At 38.4% G+C, this 20829-nt stretch overlaps 1 protein-coding gene across 1 annotated transcript in view; it reads left to right on the top strand.

Annotated features, from left to right (window-relative positions):
* Window positions 1-20829, top strand: part of LOC122790866 (rho guanine nucleotide exchange factor 40-like) — a 1619416-nt gene that overhangs the window by 1423229 nt on the left and 175358 nt on the right. The window contains exon 16 of the mRNA XM_044058526.1: window positions 6467-6556. Coding sequence (XP_043914461.1) covers window positions 6467-6556 — 90 coding nt within the window. The remainder of the gene's footprint in view (window positions 1-6466; window positions 6557-20829) is intronic.

Here is a 20829-nt window from a genome sequence, read left to right as displayed (position 1 = left end):
TCCAAAGCAAACATCCAAGCAACCTCCACCCCCCAACACAAACCATGAAACACATACTTCACAAAACCAGTGTGCCATGCAATTACAGCCCTTAAGGCAAAATAACATACCCAACATACTAGTAATAGGTGACTCTATAGTCAGGCACACTAACGTCCCACTCACTTGGCTGAATAAGGAGAAGGTTACTGTTAGCTGCCTGTCGGGTGCCAGGATCCGCCACATAACACAAGCACTCAGGTCACTCCAGAAAAGTACAAATATGACTCTGTCATTGTCCATGTTGGTGTGAATGACCTGAGCCGTACCTCCCTGGACTACATGAAGAGAGACATGGAAGAGCTCTCTGATCATGTAGCCCAGGCCAGTATGACCCTGACCCTGAGTAGCATCCTGCCCTCACCAAGAATGATACCACGGTATAAAGAAAGAATTCTCGATTTCAACAATTGGCTAAGTTTCTGGTGTCATTCAAAGGGGATCCAGTGTCTGTCTGCCTGAGATGACATGCTCGACAAGCCACGCTGCTTCGCTAGAGACAGCTTGCACCTGTCAGCCTTAGGCTTTCGAATACTGGCCAAGGCTCTTGCCACCCCCATAGTGCCTTTTTTAGGCAAGGCTCAAAAGACAAACCCACCACTGTAAATAGCACAAGTAACAAAAAACTGAGGGTAATGCTACTCAGTGACAGAAGTCTAAACCTCAAAATGCACGCAGTCGAGGCACTCCTCACTATGGAGAAAATCGATATATGTGCAGTAACAGAACCCTGATTTAAGGCTCCAGAGAGCACCCCAGCACTACCAGGCTACAACTCATACCATACATTTCGGCCACAGAACCCAAACCGAAATACAAAAGGCGGGGGGCATAGCCATATTCATCAAGGATGCCCACACCTCCAGGTTAGTGGCACAGCACGATGCTTCAGTGATCATCCACGTGCAACTAACAATGGGCAAAACTGCAATTCAAATTGTAGCTTGCTACAGATCACCCACCATGTCCCAGGACCCCCATTCTGCGTTTCTGGAAACACTGGGAAACATAAAGGTCCTACCAAGCACCCTAATATTGGGTGATTTCAATTACCCAAACATTAACTGGGAGAACTACTCAAGTACTAACTCCCTTGCCAACTTTTCCTAGAATTTATAAACTCAAACGCCCTGGTTCAATTGGTCAACACTCCCACCGATGTGACAACATATTGGACCTGGTCATCACCAACATGGGTGACCAGTGTTCCACACCAGAGGTCAACCACTCGCTAGTTAGATCTGACCATAAACAAATCACTTTGGATATCCATATTCCGCCCCCACCCCTGGATAAGAAAACCACCATGAAAAACTTTTCAAAAGCAAACTTCACGTTACTTAAGACCGAGATGGAAAGTTTCAAAGCCCCCATGCTAAAGGATAACACTGTCCAAGCTGCAAAACCTTTATTAATGCATTCTACGGGCAGCTACAAGAATGCATGGATCATGCCAGCCCAAGCAAAACCAAGACTCACTCCTTCAAGAAAAGGAAACCAGTCTGGTGGGCTCCTGCCATAAACAAGATATACAATAGAACGAGGAAACTAGTACAGAAAAGAGTAAAATCCCAAGAATGGAAGACATCCCTGATCACTATCAGCAAGAAACTACGATCCCTCATAAAATCATTTAAGGCGAGCTTTGAAAGAAAAATTGCCAAGGACTCCAAAGATAACCACAATCCATTCTTTAGCTATGTCAAGAATCTCAGTGGCAATGCTCAGATCTGCTCGGAGTTAGTCGCAGAATGGCACAAAATACACTGAACCAACCGATATCGCCAACATCCTGGCAGACAGGTTCAGCGCAAACTTCACCCCCAAAAGGGCCCATAACCTTACCAGAAGAATGTAGAGTCCCTGAAATCACAGGCACTCAGGTTAAAACAGCCCTCTCCAAAGCCAAAAACACAGCATCAATGGGACCGGACGGTGTCCCAGGCTGCATCCTACACAAGCTCAAAGACGAACTAACCCCTCACCTAAACACACTGTTCAAACTCAGCCTCTCCACAGGCTACATACCCATAGAGTAGTGCACAGCAATGGTTATTCCGCTCCACAAAGGTGGAGCCACAACAGACCCCGGGAACTATCGCCCTATAAGCCTGACTAGCTTGGTCTGCAAGGCTATGGAGCGCATCATCATAGAACTCATTAACAGAAACATTGGGAACCTCCAAACACTGGATCCTACCCAGTTTGGCTTTGTTAAGGGCAGATCATGCCTCCTAAACCTGGTGGACTTCTTTGAGATAGTTACCAAGACTATAGACGAGGGAAAGGTGGTACACACAGCCTACCTAGACCTCGCTAAGGCCTTTGACACCATTCCCCATTCTGGTATTATAGACAAGCTCACCAGCCTGAACATAAACCCCTACATCACAAAATGGGTTGCCAAATGCCTCACGGACAGAACCCAATGGTGAGAGTTGCGCGAGCTAGGTCCGACTCTAAACCGGTTACAAGTGGCGTTCCCCAGCACTCAGTCCTAGGACCCTGCCTGTTCGGTATATACTTCTCAGAGGTACAGGCAAGCACAGGAGGACTATGGCTGGCCAAGTTCGCAGATGACTGCAAACTAGGGGCTATAACTGACTCTCCGGCTGACACAAACATCCTCCAAAAGGTTCTCACTGAGACTGATACCTGGTGTCAAAATCATGGCCTCAAGGTAAATGCCAAAAAGTGCATAGTCATCCCCTTTGGAAAAAACAAAGTACCCACAAATGACCACATAGGTGGTAGTCCCCTAAATACGGAAGACGTAATAAGGGATCTGGGGACCCAAGTACATTGTAATCTCACCTTTGATAATCACATTGCTATAGTGGTTAGAAAATCCTTCTACGTGGCCCACCTAATCACAAAAGGGTTCGCATCCAGATCAAAAGAGGTCATTGTGCCCCTCTACTCATCACTCATCAGACCCATCATAGAGTACAACACCCAGTTTGGGATGTACCTTACAAGACACCTGCAACAGCTGGAAAGACCACAGAAGTACCTCACGAAAATGATCACTGGCCTTAAACAGATGCCCTATGCAGCTCTACTGAAGGAACTTCAGTTGCACTCGGTTGCATACTCCTACTCAGAGGTGATCTCTGCCTGACATACAAGACCATGTCCAACCCAGAACTGATGGACATGCTCCACCTAAAGAAAACCTTAGCCCCTCAAGCCACATGCTCTATGGATCTAAACCTCACCACAACAATAAATAAGATGTGCTGGAGGGATATATTCCTGTCACAGAGACTTCCCATGCTTTGGAACAAGATCCCAATCTACATTAGGCAGAGCTCGTCGCTAACACTCTTCAAAAGAAACCTTGACGAGTGGATGGGAAACAGAAAGTTTACCTTGGGGATCACTTCAGTGGCTCTGCTGGACAGAGGCACAAGGAGCTAATCTAAAGGGGCGGCGAAAGCCAACATATTCTGGCTAGGCTTATAAATGCCTTTGGGCAGATAGCCTAGTACCAACCTATGAACCAGACAGTGAGTAACTTATTGACTTAAGGCTACTAGACTTTATGGCATTACACTCTGCCTAACAGAGGCACATAGACCCTCTTCCACCATTAGCATGGGACTCATGTGTAGGTCAGAGTAGACCAGGTGCTCAACCCACTTATCACTGGTAAATCATCAATGGGACGAAATCACCTAGAGACAATTTTTACACCATTGAGTGACTAGCCCTGACACATCATGCAGTCTGTGATCCATATTCTCTTATCTAGAGGATACAGCACACCACAGTCGATACCTAAAGTGGTTGGTCTGTACAACTCGTCCCACGATAGGCACCAGCTAGAATCACTGTTGCTGCCCATGATTCAGTTCAGTTTTTAGGTAAATTTGAGGTGTAAACAACCAGAATGTATTTGGGAGGTGGAAAGAACCCCACAGAAATATAGAGAGAATGTGCAGTCTTCAAAAACATATTGACCAGAGGACAGGATCAAGCCCTGCACCTTGTGCTTAGGAGACAAAAACCTTAGCAATTTAATTTTATAAGTCTACTGTTGCATGCTCACTATTTACAAATAAATAGTATAGCATGTGTAGCAGTACATAATACATTCAGTAGTGTGGTTAGTATGTTTTCCTCATGCTGTACATTTTTTTAAAAGTGCACGTCACCTGAACTAGTAAACTAATTAAGTCCCATTTTGATGAATGCTGAATGTCTTAACTTCAGTACTTGTAAACTTCAAATCAGAGTATGAAAAGCATTGCTGAAAACTATCAGTGTGGTACTGCAATACTAATACTGTTCTGTACAGAACCAGACAGTGTGAGATTTAGCCATTTCAATTCATGTATGGGACATTTCTCAGAGAAGTAAAGCACTAAAAATGTAATTAAATGAAATAATTTACTGAAAGTTATAGTAAACATTGCAGGTATTTGAACAGAGGCTGAAAGAAGATTGTTGGGAATACAAGAAGGGAATGTTTCATAAAATGAGCATATGATATCTATAAAGAAATTTGCCTGATTATAAAGTGTGGCATCATTAAAAACTTTGGATGAACTTAACAAAGGCTACAACATCTAGCAGATTCAAGAAGCATTATATGTAGTTTACATTATAGCATAAGTATGAAAAGCAATTAGCAATGAATTATTTTTATTTTGTTTGCAACCTCTGATACGGAGTCTTCCCCCTACACCCTCAAATGCTCAATACACTACCTCTGAAGTAATATTGCTTCTTTTTATTAGGAAAACAAAGTATTATCTATACCTCTGAGTCAAAATAAACTCATAGTTAGTATATTTAGTATAAGGGTTGTGGGGGGGGTACATTGGGTAAAGTCCCTTAAAACACTTTTATAATGAAAGTACATTTCTTTTGTGTGTGTGTGTGTGTGTGTGTGTGTGTGTATATATGTATGTGCAGTCGCACGTAGGGTCCATATCAGTAGACAAAAGTTTGATCTACTGAATGGAGCAATTCCATCTGCAGAATCTTGCAAGTCAAAATTGTAAATGTGTCAGAATGCCAAAATGCTAGGAAGTACAGAATTTTTCAGTATGTCAAGCATGGCTTTGTGTATATGTCTGCGTATTTTTTAAGGGTGGGGCTAGTATAAGGTGTGTATTTACATGTGTGTTTTTGTCTTATTTAGTGTTAGGGTTAGGATAGGGATGGCGATAGGCCTAGTATAAGGTGTTTGCTTGTGTGTGTGTGTGTGTGTGTGTGTGTGTGTGTGTGTGTGTGTGTGTGTGTATTGTTTACTGTTAGGGCTAGTGATAGGCTAGTGTAAGGTGTTTGTCTTGTTTCCTGGGTCAGGGATAGGGTTAGAGTTATCATTAGACTTCAGTTTGGAGTTAGGGTTACGGCTATGGTTAGTGTTAATGTTAGGATTAGGGTTAGCCCACATGAGTAAAGATATTGCAAGAGGGTTATAGCCTGTAGCTATAGAAGATACATTAGAGTCATAGAAGAAAAACGCACACTGCTTTGATACAAAATTCTGTTTGCATGTGCTGATTCCTACAGGTGGTAATGACTAGAGAGAACAGATTTTAACTGGAAGAATTTATCCAAGTCCCAGTTGTAGTATGTAATAGTAACAAACTTATAAAAGTCTATATCTATATCTGCATCTATCTGTATATATAGATTTTTAAGATCAGACTTTTAGAGAATTGTTTACAACTTAAATTATTAGATTACTTTCTCTTTAAAGAATGCTACTTGGTTAATCATAAAAATTTGGCTACAGATATACAAAATAGTGATTTCAAAATTGCAAATAGACATTTGGCCAAAATAAATGCTTTATGTAATGGAGAGCACCCAAATAAGTTGCTATTTATTATGAGAGGAAAACAAAGATATATGAATTTTCTCAGAATCTAGTGTCTGCATTTTCCCTTTTTCACTTTAAGATGTATAACTAGCATTTCTGAAACATGGTGCTCAGATATATCGGATTTAAACACTCCACTTTTGCAAGAAGGAATGGCACCTCTTTGAAAATATTGCAATATTACAGTGATTATTACGGAACATTGTTTTGTCATCATTTGCACTACTTTATTCATGAACAATCAAAGAATGAACATACGTATGCATATGAATGAAGATTCTTATTAAATACACATATGAGTCTGTCCCTAAGGCAGTGGAGACACACACACGCACACACACACACACACACACACACACACACACACACACACACACACACACACACATATGTCTCTCTCTCTCTCTCTCTATATATATATATATATATATATATATATATATATATATACACACACACACACACACACACACACACACACACACACACACACACACACACACACACACACATTTTTTCTGTGGTACTGTTTTTGTGTCAGGTGGTGAGAAATTAGTGGTATTAATTATTTCTGCTCTTCCACTTTTACAGACAAACCAGTTTAGTTTGTATTCACTGTACATAAAGAACAAACCCAAATCTGATGCCCTACTAAGAAGTCATGGTGCAACATTCTTTAAGGTAAGATTTGGTACTTTTCATTTATATTTTAAGATGCAATAGTCAAAGTGAATTATTTATCTATGCCTAGACATATTCTGCACATAATCATGTTGGTCATAAACTGCTTAACACATTGACCAAAGTGGTCTTTCTGCCATCAGGACTGTATTCCATTATTACCCCTGCAGTCAAGTGTACAAGCTGGGCAAAACAAGAATTAGCTGTATTTCACAGTAATATTTCAGTTCCATTCCAAAAACACAAAGCAAGTAAGAGTTTTGCCCATACAGTTTCTTGTAACTAACATCCCTGTGTACCACTTAGATTGGCATTTACAGAAATCGATATTGGTGATTATATTGAAGGCCTTTGATAAAAAAGCTGCCAGTTTTGCTTTCTCGTGTCATGAAGCAGATGCTTCCCTAAATAAACAGTAGCTTAATCTGTTTAGCCTGCATTTAATATGTGTTACAATTAAATTGGATTATTCTCATTTGAAATATTTACTGCCCCTAGACAAAAAGGTGCAATGGATAACAGGGTAAAATTGGATATCTGTTCCTTGGAGGGACACGAAAAGAGTCCAGAATGTTCTAGTTGCCTCCACTGGCTCAGGAAACAAACTTAAGATTAAATTGTGCACTACTTGTCATTTGTTGGCATCCTTTATAAGTGATGAGGCCATCATTCAATGATTCTTGACCTGTCATTGTGTAGTCTCACATGCAGTGTTTATTTATTGTAATGTATAATGGTTAAGCCTAAGGATTTTGTTCTCCCCTCGCAAGCAGCTCTGACCATCAGCACATCCTGGTCTACCTACCATTTCTAATTACCCCTGACTTCACTAGCACTGGGGCTGATTAGGATTATAAGGGTCATAAGAGTGTCCTGGCACTATGCATCATACTGCTGTTGTGGACGTTTGGTATGGCCTGCCCACAGTCCCCCATCCTCCATGACAACTTGATATACCCAGGGTTATTCCCCTTTGTAGAACACACATCCCCACTACGTCCCTGGCCTCTACCAAGGATCCTGTGCAGGTAGTGATCACCCTCCTCCTTGGGATAGGCATGACCATTCTTCCCTGCCAGCAGTTCAGATGCCCAAGCCACTAATCAAACCCAGGTCACCTGAGCCATATTTAGGACATTATTTTCCATGCCATGGTGCTGGCTCTCTTAAACCTAAGTATTTAACAAATTCAAAAACAGAAGACAGTATCATTACCTTGCAACTAGTACATTTTAGCAAGTGGTCAATCACAGCACCTCTTTAAGATGAACAAATCAACAATAAAAATAACTAGCAGACTGCCATAGTAGGTGGCTTGTATAACCACTATTCATAAACAACTACCCATTTGTGAGCTAATAGAAAAGGGTAACACTTACTTAAAATGGAATTGCTGTTTGAACCAGTTGACTTTTATACAAAAGCTAGGAGAAAATCCTCTTGAGTAAAATTTATACCTCCAAGAAACATACATTAGTTAATGTGAAGCAGGTTCATTGCATATAATATTAGATTTGTATTTTACTCTTGAATACAAATGGGTTCTGTCATTTAGTCTGTCCTTTGTTTCAGTAACCAAAATTAAAATAAATTTATTTTTTGTAACTATAAAATCACTGCTTCAAAAATAATCAGGTCAAACACTTTTTCCTCTTGGATCTGATATAAAATCTAGAGGAATCCAATCTCATCTATAGTTTGATGAAACACTGATTTATTTTGGGCAGTTTAATATTCAGTGTACAATAATAACTGCTCAAACTCATAGTCTCAAAACCCTTAAAATAGTTTGCCACCACATAATCTACAATCAAAAGTCCTACATCCTATCCAACTAAAAAGTATTTTAAATTTGGCTAAAGTCTATTTCTTCCTTATTTTAATTGTAAGTAGTTTCTGCCAGCCCTGCAATGAAAAGAATTTCCCAAAATATTAATTTTGCATGGTTTAATGTCAACAAAATTATTATTTCTAGTTTTCAAAAGACTCCCACCCCTAAAAATGTCTGCACTAGCAAAAGACTCATGCCATTATTGCCTCCTCCAATAAGTCTATAATTTATTGTGTTGAGGGACAAGTTTCTTAACAATTAACATAATCCTGTCCCCTCAGTCTTTTATTGTGTCTAATAAAAAATTTCTGAACCTTCTCCTATCCCCATATTTGAGGAACAGCTTTAGGAACAAATAACAGCTCCATATTCAATAATGGAGCACACTATACTTTTACAAATAGGTGACAAAATGTGTGTCTCTGCTTGATCTTAATTCCCCTAATATTAAAATGGGAGTATCAACCTCATGCTGAAGGATTTCTGTTGATTTTAGTACATTTATGCTTAGAATATGGCGATTCTCAATTATCATCTAAACCTACTCATAACAGAAATCTTTTAGATGTAATTCATGTTAAGTACATTAATGAGAATATGGGTTCTTCTGTAGACTGTGAACTCTAGCAAGAAACGCGTTATTTGTTTTGGACAGTTTAAGAAACATGTTGAATTCTGATATGCAATCAAGAACTGGAAGTTCTGTTGTATAATGACACGTAACAGACTTGAGATATACAAAATGATGATTGTGGTTGCTGATCTAAATTTAAATTATTAATTCACACCCCTCCAAATAGCTGATTTTAACACTGGAGATCAATTCTGGCCCATGTATTATCATACCGGAAAAGAAGAAATAAAATCCATCCATCTACAACCCCTTTTTCCCATTTTTGCACATGGGGTTGGGGTGTCACTTCAATAGTTACAATCATCTAGAGCTAAAGTTTATGTCACTGGGTGGCTAGCCCTGCCACAGTAGTTCTTCCACTCCACATACATGCATGTACACTCACACCTATGGCCAATTTAGAGTGTGCAGTCCACCTACAGCATGTCTTTGGAATGTGGGAGGAAAATGGGGCACTTGGAGGAAATCCACATAAACACAGGGAAAGCATGAAGACTCCACACAGAAGGTACCCCAGTACTGAGAATTGAACCAGAGAACCTCTTGCCGTGAGGCAACAGTACTATCCACTGCACCATGGTGCCGCCTTAAAAAAAGGAATAAAAAACAGCAGGAAATAAATCTTACATGAGGGAAGAATTTCATCTAGTTTTGAAAGTTAAAAGAATTAGTTTTTTTTCTTTTTTAGCTTCAATAACTGATTTAGATGGATGCACTGGCCATAACCAATTGTTCATATGTGACCCAAACCACAGTACCCAAAGAAAAAATAAGCTGTAATTGTGGAGTGTGGAGTAGTGAGAGAGAGCGAGAGACTGGTGACTTAAACAGAGGATTCAACACCAGACACGTATCAGCTGTACAGACCTTAAAGAACAGTGAACCCTAAGTAATAATACCAGGAAGAACAATAGTAGAAATCCAAACAGCTTTTTGTCAGCAATCAGTAGCCTTATACAACCTAAGTCATAATAACCTTATATAATATGGCTAGAAATGCCAAACTGACTATAATGTAGCCTGCAGCTTTAGTTCATGGTAGCAGGATTAAGTTTTACAGGATGATGAAATCCCTATCATTAATAGTCAAAGACATTGCTAACTAAAAATTATTTATTGATTGATTGATTGATTGATTGATTGATTGATTGATTGCGCTGGAAACTGGTTCACCAGTTTTTGTTTGAAGGCTTTTCTGTCTTTTAACCATTGTTTTATGCAGTAATATTTCATATTTAAACCTATCACACTATTGATGTACACTAGATTCAATTCAAAGAAAAGGATGTTATTTGACATCAAAGCCTGAAAGAAGGGAGACAAGAGAATGGCTTACAAATCTAAGACCATCCACACTAATGTATGTGCGCATGTATACAGAAAACACAAAGACAACCTTTCTTCTTCCTCAGCTGAATCCAAACTTAATCTAGATAAATTGTCCATTTTCCCTTAAACCTTGCTTGCATATGATCACATTAGAAGATATTCCAGTAAGAGATTTATGTACATGTGTGGGGTTAACGATTACAAATATATAATCTGACAGTCCTCAAAAGTAATTTAAATAAATTCTAGATAGATATAAAAAAATATTCAAAGATGGTTGAAAATGAAATCTTCTTGTAACAAAATTAACCATTATTAAAATGAATGTTTTCCTAAATTTTTATTTTTTTCTCATATAATTTATTTAAAGTACCTGCTAAATTTATTACAAATGTACCAAGTACACTATCAAAATGTATTTGATTGCCCAAATCTATCAGAATTATATATAACAGGTTGACAGCTCACAAACCATTGGGAGGAATTGGACTTCTAGATTGTAAATTATATGATTTGATTAATATGGCCATTAGATTTTGAAAGCTATAATCCTAAAGTTGTTCAACAACACATCAAACCAAGACTGGTCCAAATTATGAGACAAAACTCTTAAAACATACACCTATAATATGCGTTAATATATTTTCCATCCATCCCTTTTTTAAACAATAAAATTGCCAAAAATGAAAAATTCACAGTTTTTTAAGACCTTATACAATTTTTTTTTCTAAAATTAATGCCATGGTTAAAAAGGGATGACTGTTATTATCATTTGCAACCATTTAATTTAAATCCAAATATATTAATCAATAACCAGATGATAGATTTAAATCATTTTCTCAAGCTTTTGAAAGATAGTTTGGGATTTCATTAAAATAGATTTCATGTCACCAGAAACCATGAAACACAAAATGGAGTTTCCCATTTTTTTTCTAATTATCAGTCAAATCATACACTTTATTAAAGTTCATTTTAAATATTATCAAAATCAATTACCAAAAGTAGACTTTTTACAGAGATTCCTAGATTCACTAATCCAAAATAAGGCCCTTTCAAGAACATATAAAATAACAATAAACACATTTAATTAAACCCATTTATTCTCCTCAGTTTGGCACTCCTACTGGCCTAAAATTGATTGGAACATTTCTAATAAACAATTAATTAATAACAGTACAAGTTATATACCATTCAAGAAATTATTTTTCATGCAATTCATGCTCCTCAATAATTCTTATTTAACTCCAAGCAAAATATTTCCCCAATTCTTCTGAAAGATATTAAGATTATGGAGAAAGCAATGCAGACATTTATACATTTTCTAGTCATGCAAATTCTATCATAAGGTTTGTAGTATGTTAATTAAAAAAAGTAAGATTGTCATACCCAGTATTCATCGAATTACTCGGGAACTTGCAATATTGCATATATCTGCTATTAAATTACATCAACTATGTATTCTAATTACATTTTACTTTAGTAAAACTTTATATTTCCCAAAACTAGTTAAACTTAAAATCACTTATCTGGAGTAATTTCATTTCTTTGTCAAACAAATATTTAAAAGCTTTTAAAATGTTATCCCCATATTCTTATGCTATAGAAAATGGTAATAATTTAAAATATCAACGATTATCTCAATGGAATTTACTTTAACATGGGCTACTTGTTTTGAGGTTTTTTCTCATAATGTTACTTACATCTCTTTCCCTTTTTAAGTTCTTTCTTACAAGGTTTAGACATTTGAGAAGCACTTAATTGACACATTTTATTTTCTAAATAAAGCTGTAACTAGTATTAGTGTGTATCATTTTTACCTAGGAGAATTGGTTTGCCTTTTTTTGTAAGTAATTTTATATTTATTGTCATTGTTGTTTATTGTTGCTTAGATAAAAAAATATAATAAACAAAAATGAAAGAAATATACAAACAAGTCTAGAAAGATCTAGCATCCAAAACATTAACACTAACCCATATATATTTCATCTGTGAGAACAGACATGCAGTTTAACATAACAATCCTCAAATAGTCAAAAAGTACACAGTTTTATTTAATCATTCTCCTATATATGCTGCTGTACCTGGGACTGTAAATCATGATAGCATTGTTTTAATTTCCAAAACATTTATGCATATAGAGCAAGTAATGCAAGTTCTGCATATTGACAGCATTTTATCTGAATTTTTTAAAGTGTGGATTATAATGTTTAATCCAATGACAGTCTTACCGTTTCTACAAACACCTGTTGACAGTCTGTCACACATTCTAACTTCATTATGATTGTGTAGTTTTCTTAGTGATTTATAAAAAAGCTCTGTACTATTAGTGTTTTTCTCATAGCGTCTGTCTTTATAATTGGAACTACCTTTCAGTGAACTGTCAGAAGCCTAAAATACAAAGTCAGGCACAGATGAAAGGAAGCATATTTTCAGATGTAATATAGGAGACCAACAATCCATATTTTAATCAACACATAACTTTTACCATAAATGCATTTGCTCTACTGCAGTGGAAGATTTTACATATAATTAAGCTAATGAAACTTTCAAACAAATACATTTCTGACCATTGTTTTAAATAAATAAGCTTATTCTCATTTGTCTTGCAGCTACATTTTCTGTAAGCACCTAATCTGGATTTAAAAGCTGCAGACTGTTGCATATAAGAAACGATTGGATGGGAGATAGGAAATTCACCACAGGGATCATGTCAGTCGCCCTGCTAGACAGGGATCCAGGGAAGTAAATATTGTGGGAAGAAATATCCAGCGAATTGTTATGGCTAGGGTGGTAAAGGCCCTAAGGTTGATAGCCTAGTACCAACCTATGAACCTATGAAATGCAAGATGAGAACAGAAGTATTTAAGATAGAAATAATATCACAAGAGGTAGGCAAAGTGAGGAGACAAGCAGTAAAACTTACTTGTGCAATAAGGTTACTACATAAGGATAGTAAGTAAGGACAGAACAAGGGAAAAGTGGTCAACACTGCTCTTGATTTACTGTTTAGATTCCTTGGTAGGTTGCCTTTTGTCTGTTTTGGGGGGGTCCCCTCCGAAAGATATGCTGCATTATACATAGGTGTGCTGTTAGTGTGTGTCTGTGTGTGTGTGTCTGTCTGTTGCTCAGAGGAAGCACAAAAGCATTTAGTTTAGGAACTAAAGCCTGGGGCATCTGACCACTGTATAAGTCATAAAGAAATCATCAGCAAAAAAAAGGCTAGTTACCTGGAGGTCAGCAGTGTGCAAGACAACAACCAGTAGGGAATCCCCTGAAGGCAGTCATAGTAAATTAAACTGATACAGTTCTATTATGAGGTGATAACAGAGGTAGACCAAGGGGGAACTAGTGAACATTGTCTAAATGGATTTCAGCAAGGTATGACAGTGTATTCATCACAAGTAGCTGCTAACAAAACTGAGGTGATAAGGGGGTGTAGGAGATAATATGGCAGGATTACTGAGGAAATAGCTGCTAGAAAGGATAGACAACCTGGAAGAGAAGTTTCCAGTGCAGTGTTACTGAAATTGTCCTTAGAGCCAACATTGATAAACAGGCTTGTGTTTGATGCAACACTGTGAACTGGGGATAGTGTCAGTGTCGTTGCAGATAACATAAAGTTAAGTCTGCAATAGGAGATAGGAGTACAAGCTTAAAGACAGAAGTAAGGAATCTAGGAATAATTTTAGTGATTTTAATACAAAGCTTTTTCTACAGAGCCATAAGTCTTCCCTGCACCCCAGATATGGGGTGCATTCCCAACTTATATGCACCAACTCTGAAATCGCACAACATTAGGGAAAAGTGCAACCTCACAGATTAGTGAAAGTATTTCTTGGCTGTTCTTCTACTAAATGACATTTGATTTAGATGTGTTTGGTAAACTGAATGATTGATTGCCACGCTGCTGTAAAACCCACCATATCAGTGGTATTCTGAGAAGATCTAGAACTTATAAGAAGAAATGATAAAGAACTGGTGGAGAGGGTGCACAGAAAAGCAACATCGATGGTGAAGGGATGGAGGTGAAATGGCTGGCTGAGTGAACTATATCTATCTATGTATATCTGTCTATTTTTCTGTCTATCTATCTATCTATCTATCTATCTATCTATCTATCTATCTACGTATCTATCATCTAAAAGCTGAAATGAAAAAATAGCAAGAGTGTTGATAAAATCTCTAGGATCAAACTTTAATTGTGATATAAAAAACACACTGCTATATAGAATGCAGTGTGCTACTTGTGCACAACAGAGAACAAAACATCTAAGGCACTCAGAAGGGGACTGGGACAGGTGTATAGGAAAGGGGGGCAAGAGAGCAAGGAGGGAGGGAGATAGAAGTGGGATGATGAGACTAAAGTAGTGCAGCAAACAAGGTGGCCCATGAGTTTTGTCTTAACAGCTCATATATACGTACACACACACACACACATATATATATATATATATATATATATATATATATATATATATATATATATATACACACACACACACATATATATATATATATATATATATATATATATATATATACACACACACACACACACACACACACACACACACACACACACACACAGAGCATATATACCAGTAAGTATGGATAATTATATTTCCTATGTTAATTGAGTTAAGTACAAACAGAAAAATAAAGCACTGCTTAATTAGCATTTACTGCAAAAATAAATAATAATAAACAGATCTCAAGCTTCTTCTTGAGGACTGTATATATCTATACTTGTCTAGCTGTAAAAGGCAGTGAGTTATTAGTTATCTAGGATGTCCTGTAGATGAGAGACTAGGCACTGTTTCCACTTCCCCTTATTATGTTTACTTTCATATTTATGTTTATATTTTCTGACTGACATGCATGCTATTGACAGATATGGTATGTAATGCTATGATGAGAGAGAGAAAAATTCATTCTCAATGTACATGTGTATCACAGTATACTGGAGGTATTTCTAGTTGTTAGTAATTATGAAAATAAGCAAATTTCCATATGTAAATACCAACAACCAAGTGACTTACAAACTATTGCATGGCATCATGTGAAACCACATGTTGTTGAAAAAATATCTTTCATATGTACATCTTGAGAGATATTCAGTGTTATCTATATTGCTAATTATACAATTAAGCATATATTTTTACATTTTTATAACTATCTCTTTAAATATACACTCAGATGGGAATTTCTTGCTACCACATGAAAGATTATGTAGGTTAAAATATGTTCTACCAATGTATGTCTAGGTTGCACAGTCTCCAACATATGACATTTTGTTCATGAAAGTGTAGCAAAACATGTAATTCAGGATTTGTGTGCATTATATAGTACTATAGTATTTATGGAAAGACTATGAATGCACTGACTGTTATCACTGCAAAGAATACCTCCTACTGATAGCATTACTTTTGTACAGTTTTAATAGCTTTTACTATTCAGAAAATGTTTGCATTTGTTTATCTTATGCCTTTAAAGCTGATTTTTCAGAAATGCTCTAGAATGCGATGATGTGTGTGACATTACACATCACACAGGTGTCAATGAGTTAAGTTCCAGGGGAGTAGGGGAAGATCCTCAACATTGAGGGGTGTGCTGGTGAAACCCCCTGTTTAAAAGCCATTTCGTGATTGTTTTTTGGTGATTGCAAATGTAATCTATTGGTTTATATTTACTATCACTTTATGTAGATTATTTGAAGTTGGAATGAATGTCATCACCAATGAGATTCTTCAGTGTTTTTACTTTCATACAGTCTCAATGGAGATTATTCATTTTACAAACACGCATGCGCGTGCGCACACGTTTTTATATGTGTGTTTGTATGTATGTATATATGTTTGATTGTATGTTCATTACTTCAAATGTTTAGTTAGGATGATTGTTTTGTCAGATTTCCAGTTTATCGCAGGATGCTAGCATTTGTTTTGTGGAATCTGCAACAACTGGAGAGGCCGCACCTGCAACAACTGGAGAGGCCACAAAAATACCTCACAAAGAGGATCCTAGGCCTTAAACACTTGTCCTATATGGACAGACTCAAAAAAACTCCAACTATTCTCTGTCTCATATCACCTACTTAGAGGCGATCTCTGCTTGACTTACAAAGCCATGTCTGACTCAGCTCTGTTAGAAATGTTACATCTGAAGAAATCCCAATCCCTCCACACCACACGCTCCAGAAAACTCAACCGCATTACCACAATCAACAGAATGTGCTGGAGGGACAGGTTCATAACTCAGACTGCCCATGCTATGGAATAGACTTCTATACATGTCAAACAGAGCACCTCACTGCCCCTCTTCAACAGAAATCTTGATGAGTGGATGGGAAATAGAAAATTCACCCCGGGATCACTCCAATGGCTGTACTCGACAGAGGCACTGGGAACTAAGGTCAGGTGGCACAATGCCAGGGTAATCCTATGGGCTAGGCTTGTAAAGGCTCCAGGGCCATTAGCCTAGTACACACCTATGAACCTATAGCACAACAGTGGGTGGGTAGGATTTTACCCTTTCCCCGCTGTTTTGCAATCTCAGAGTTGGAATATATAATAGGTACGGGGTGTGGGGACGTTTCAACCGTTTATGTTCAGTGTACTGTATGTCGATGTAGTGAGTCACCAATGTAATAAAATATAATCAATTATTTGTGTGTATGTGTGTGTATTTATGCATTTACATATGGACACACACACACTCACATGCAGTAGTCATAGATTCATACATATTCCAAGGTCACTGAGTCTTATGACCATTTATATCTTGCCAGTACTCTCCATCATGCCACTCCTCCTTTCTCCAGTCAATCCTGGAGTAAATATGTGGCGACCCATCCAGTCATCTAGGTTATGTTTAAAGGAAGATAGTGAGTCACACTTTTTAAGTTGCAGGGAAGTTTATTCCAGAGGTTTGGGAGCCACTGTGTATAAATCTGTCCTTCCACCATGTATTATATATCTGTTGGTGACAATTTAGGTCCCTGGCTCTAGAAATAATGGAGATATTGGACTTGCAGAGACATGTGAGGTCTAGGACAAATGGGTTGCTAATGTATGGTATATAAGACAGAGATTTCCCATCAAATGTTTGTAAGACTCTGAATAAAAGAATAGAGCCTCCAGCTTCTCTTGGTAGCTCAAGGCCTTTATTGCTGTGAACATTTTGATTAGGAAGCCTTGGAGTCTGTCTAATTGTTTCATATGTTTAATGTTATATATCTGAAAGAGCAATGAACTCAATAATTTGTTTGATGAATGCTGAGTATAAGGGAGTGATTACCTCTTTGGTCCTTTGGCAGTTAGCTGTGCTAAATAAAAGAATTTCCTGACAACTATTGCCACATAATGGTCAAAAGAGATGGAGTTATCAACTCAAGTTCCTAGGTTCCTCACTATTTTATAATTTTGTAGTAATGTGTTGTCTAAATAGTATTATGAGGGTAAGAGTTGTCTACCAAAAGTGGTGATACAATATTTTGTAGAATTTAATTTGAGACGATTTTAGAGAATTTACCATGGAGCATTCGTTTGGGAGTATGGGTGTCATAGGGTGACTTGACAACAAACCTGTTTACAGTTATGTGCAAACGCTGTTAGCCAGATGTCTTGGCTGCCACTTAGAAATCTGAAAATTTAATGCTGAAAGGAGCTGTTCTAGCACTGAGCCCTGATGGACACCACTGACCATTTTCATACTTTCTGATGAGGCACCTGCAACTCACATTGTGTAGGTTCTATATTTCAGTCAGTTTGCTATCTATCTTACCACATTAATTTTTAAAGTATTTAGTTTCTAAATGATACCAGCATTGGTAATGATGTCAAAGGCTTTGCCAAGTCAAGATGCACCATATATGAGCATTTATATAGCTGCATGGAATCAGGAATACCAGCCGGGATTAAATCCTCCTCCTCAAGGAAACTCTATAATAAAATGTAAAAATTGCTTAACAGGATCAAGAAGGAGCAATCTCTCCTTAGCCTGAACAAGCAAATAAGAGCACTAGTGAAATCCTCCAAAGTAAACTTCGAGTCCAAACTGGCCACATCTACTAAAGAAAATCATAAGGCTTTCTTCGAATATGTCAGCAATCTCAAGGAAACCACTCAGATCTGCTCAGAAATGGTGGTCAAGGACACCACATACACAAACCCAGTAGATGTAGCCAACCTGCTGGCAGACAGGTTCAGTGAAAACTTCACTCCTCTGTCCCCCATCAGTAAAACAGAACATCCCCAGTACCTGCCCCCTCCCCTTATCTCTAGGAAGCAAGTCATCATTCCCCTCTCAAAGGCAAACAAAAAACAGCCTCCATGGGATCGGATAACATCCCAGGCTGCATCCTACATGAACTCAGGCAGGAACTTGCAGCACCATTAAGCACCTTATTCGATCAAAGCCTGAGTTCCAGCTTTGTTCCAGCTGAGTGGAGGACAGCTACTGTCATCCCTTTGCACAAAGGTGGAGCATCCACCAATCCAAGAAATTATAGACCCATCATCCTAACTAGTCTGATCTGCAAGGCCATGGAGTGGATTATCATGGACCTCATGAACAAGGACATTGGTAACCTCCAGACACCTGATCCCACACAGTTTGGTTTTGTCAAGCGGAGGTTATGCCTTTTAAATTTGGTTGACTTCTTTGAGACAGTCACCAAGGCCACAGACAAGGGGAAGACGGTGCACACTACCTACCTTGACCTGGCCAAGGCCTTCGATACTATTCCCCACTCAAGTTTAATAGATAAACTCTCTCAACTAGGTATCAATGTATATGTTTCCAGATTGGTAGCAAACTGGGTCACTGATAGAACCCATCTAGTCAAAATAGGGGAAGCCACCTCAAGTAGTCGACCCGTAACAAGCGGTGTACCCCAGGGATCGGTCTTGGGGCCTCTGCTGTTTGGGATGTACTTCTCAGAGGTGCAGGCCAAATCTAGTGGGCTATGGCTGACCAAGTTTGCAGATGACTGCAAGCTGGGTGCTGTTATCAATTCCCCTAGTGATGTGGACCTCTTCCAAGAGGGTCTCACCCAAACAAATGACTAGTGCCAGAAACATGGCCTTAAACTGAATGCCAGAAAATGCATCATTATCCCTTTTGGGGAGAATTACATCCCCACAAATTATCATATTGATAATAAGGCACTAAGCATGCAATCAGTCATGAGGGACTTGGGACCCTGGTTGATAGCAAACTGACTTTTGACCACCACATTGCCTCCATTGTATGGAAAGCTTTCTACATGGCTCACCTCATTAGTAAGGGTACCTCATCCAGGGACAAGGTGGTCATAACATCCCTGTATTCTTCCCTTATAAGACAGATTATTGAATACAATGCCCCTTTTAGCATGTACCTCACAAATCGCATGCGGCAGCTGGAGAGACCACAGAGATTCCTCACCTGGAAAATCCAGGGCCTCAAACATCTACCCTACACAGGTAGGCTAAAAGCCTTGTCCCTCTACTCAGTCTCCTACAGACTCCTCAGTGGTGACCTCTGTCTGGTATACAAAGCAATCTCAGATCCTGCCCTGATGGGACTGCTACATATCTGCAAGTCAAGCTTCACTTGAGTAACCCACACACACGACCTCAACCTGGTCTGTGACATCAATAGGACTTGTTGGCCGAGATAAATTTGTGTCCCAGAGTCTCCCCCTTTTGTGGAGTAGACTCCCTCTCCACGTAAAGCAGAGTACCTCATTAACCCTTTTTAAGCGCAACCTAGATAACTGGATGGAGATCAGAAAATACACCCCTGGGATTCCACCCATGTCCCTCCTGGACAGTGGCATAGGGTGCTGACTTGTTGGAACATGGGCTAAATTCTTGGCTAGGCTTGTAAGGGCCTCAGGGCCAATAGCCTAGTAACTTTCTATGATCCTATGTATGCTATATGTCCACTGTCTACAGCCTCCATACTCCTATTGAAGAAGTTTACCAGATTAAGTAGACAGGATCTACCCTTCACAAAGCCAAACTATTGGAGATAACGTCTAATAAGATTCTTGACATTGTAGTTTATGAGGTCAGTTTTAATACCTTTCATGGCATTGCATATAAGACTTGTAAAGCTTATGGGTCTATAATTACCCAGATCAGTTGTAAGACCACCTTTACGGTGGGGAATTACCCCTGCAATGCACCACTCATTCAGGACAAAAGCAGTAGGTAAACTTAGGTATTTATGGAAAGATTATGAATGCACTGACTAGTATCACTGAAAGAATACTTCCTACTGATAACAGTTTAAGGTCTATGTCTGCAAGGTCATGTTTAAGACAGTTAATTAAGCAGCAAGCTATATTGTCAGGTCCTACGGAGAATATATTTTGGCCTTGGTTAGCCTTATCAGTAAATGATTTTTAGAGATAATTTGGTGAGTAAGGGATTTATATGGCTCTCTGTTGACATGTTGGCACTCAAAATGCCAAGTGCCAACAAGCAGGGAAAA

Source organism: Protopterus annectens, chromosome 16.part0 (assembly GCF_019279795.1).
Source record: "Protopterus annectens isolate FY-2018-M chromosome 16.part0, PAN1.0, whole genome shotgun sequence".
NCBI lineage: Eukaryota > Metazoa > Chordata > Ceratodontiformes > Protopteridae > Protopterus > Protopterus annectens.
This window is presented reverse-complemented; position numbering and strand designations above follow the sequence as displayed.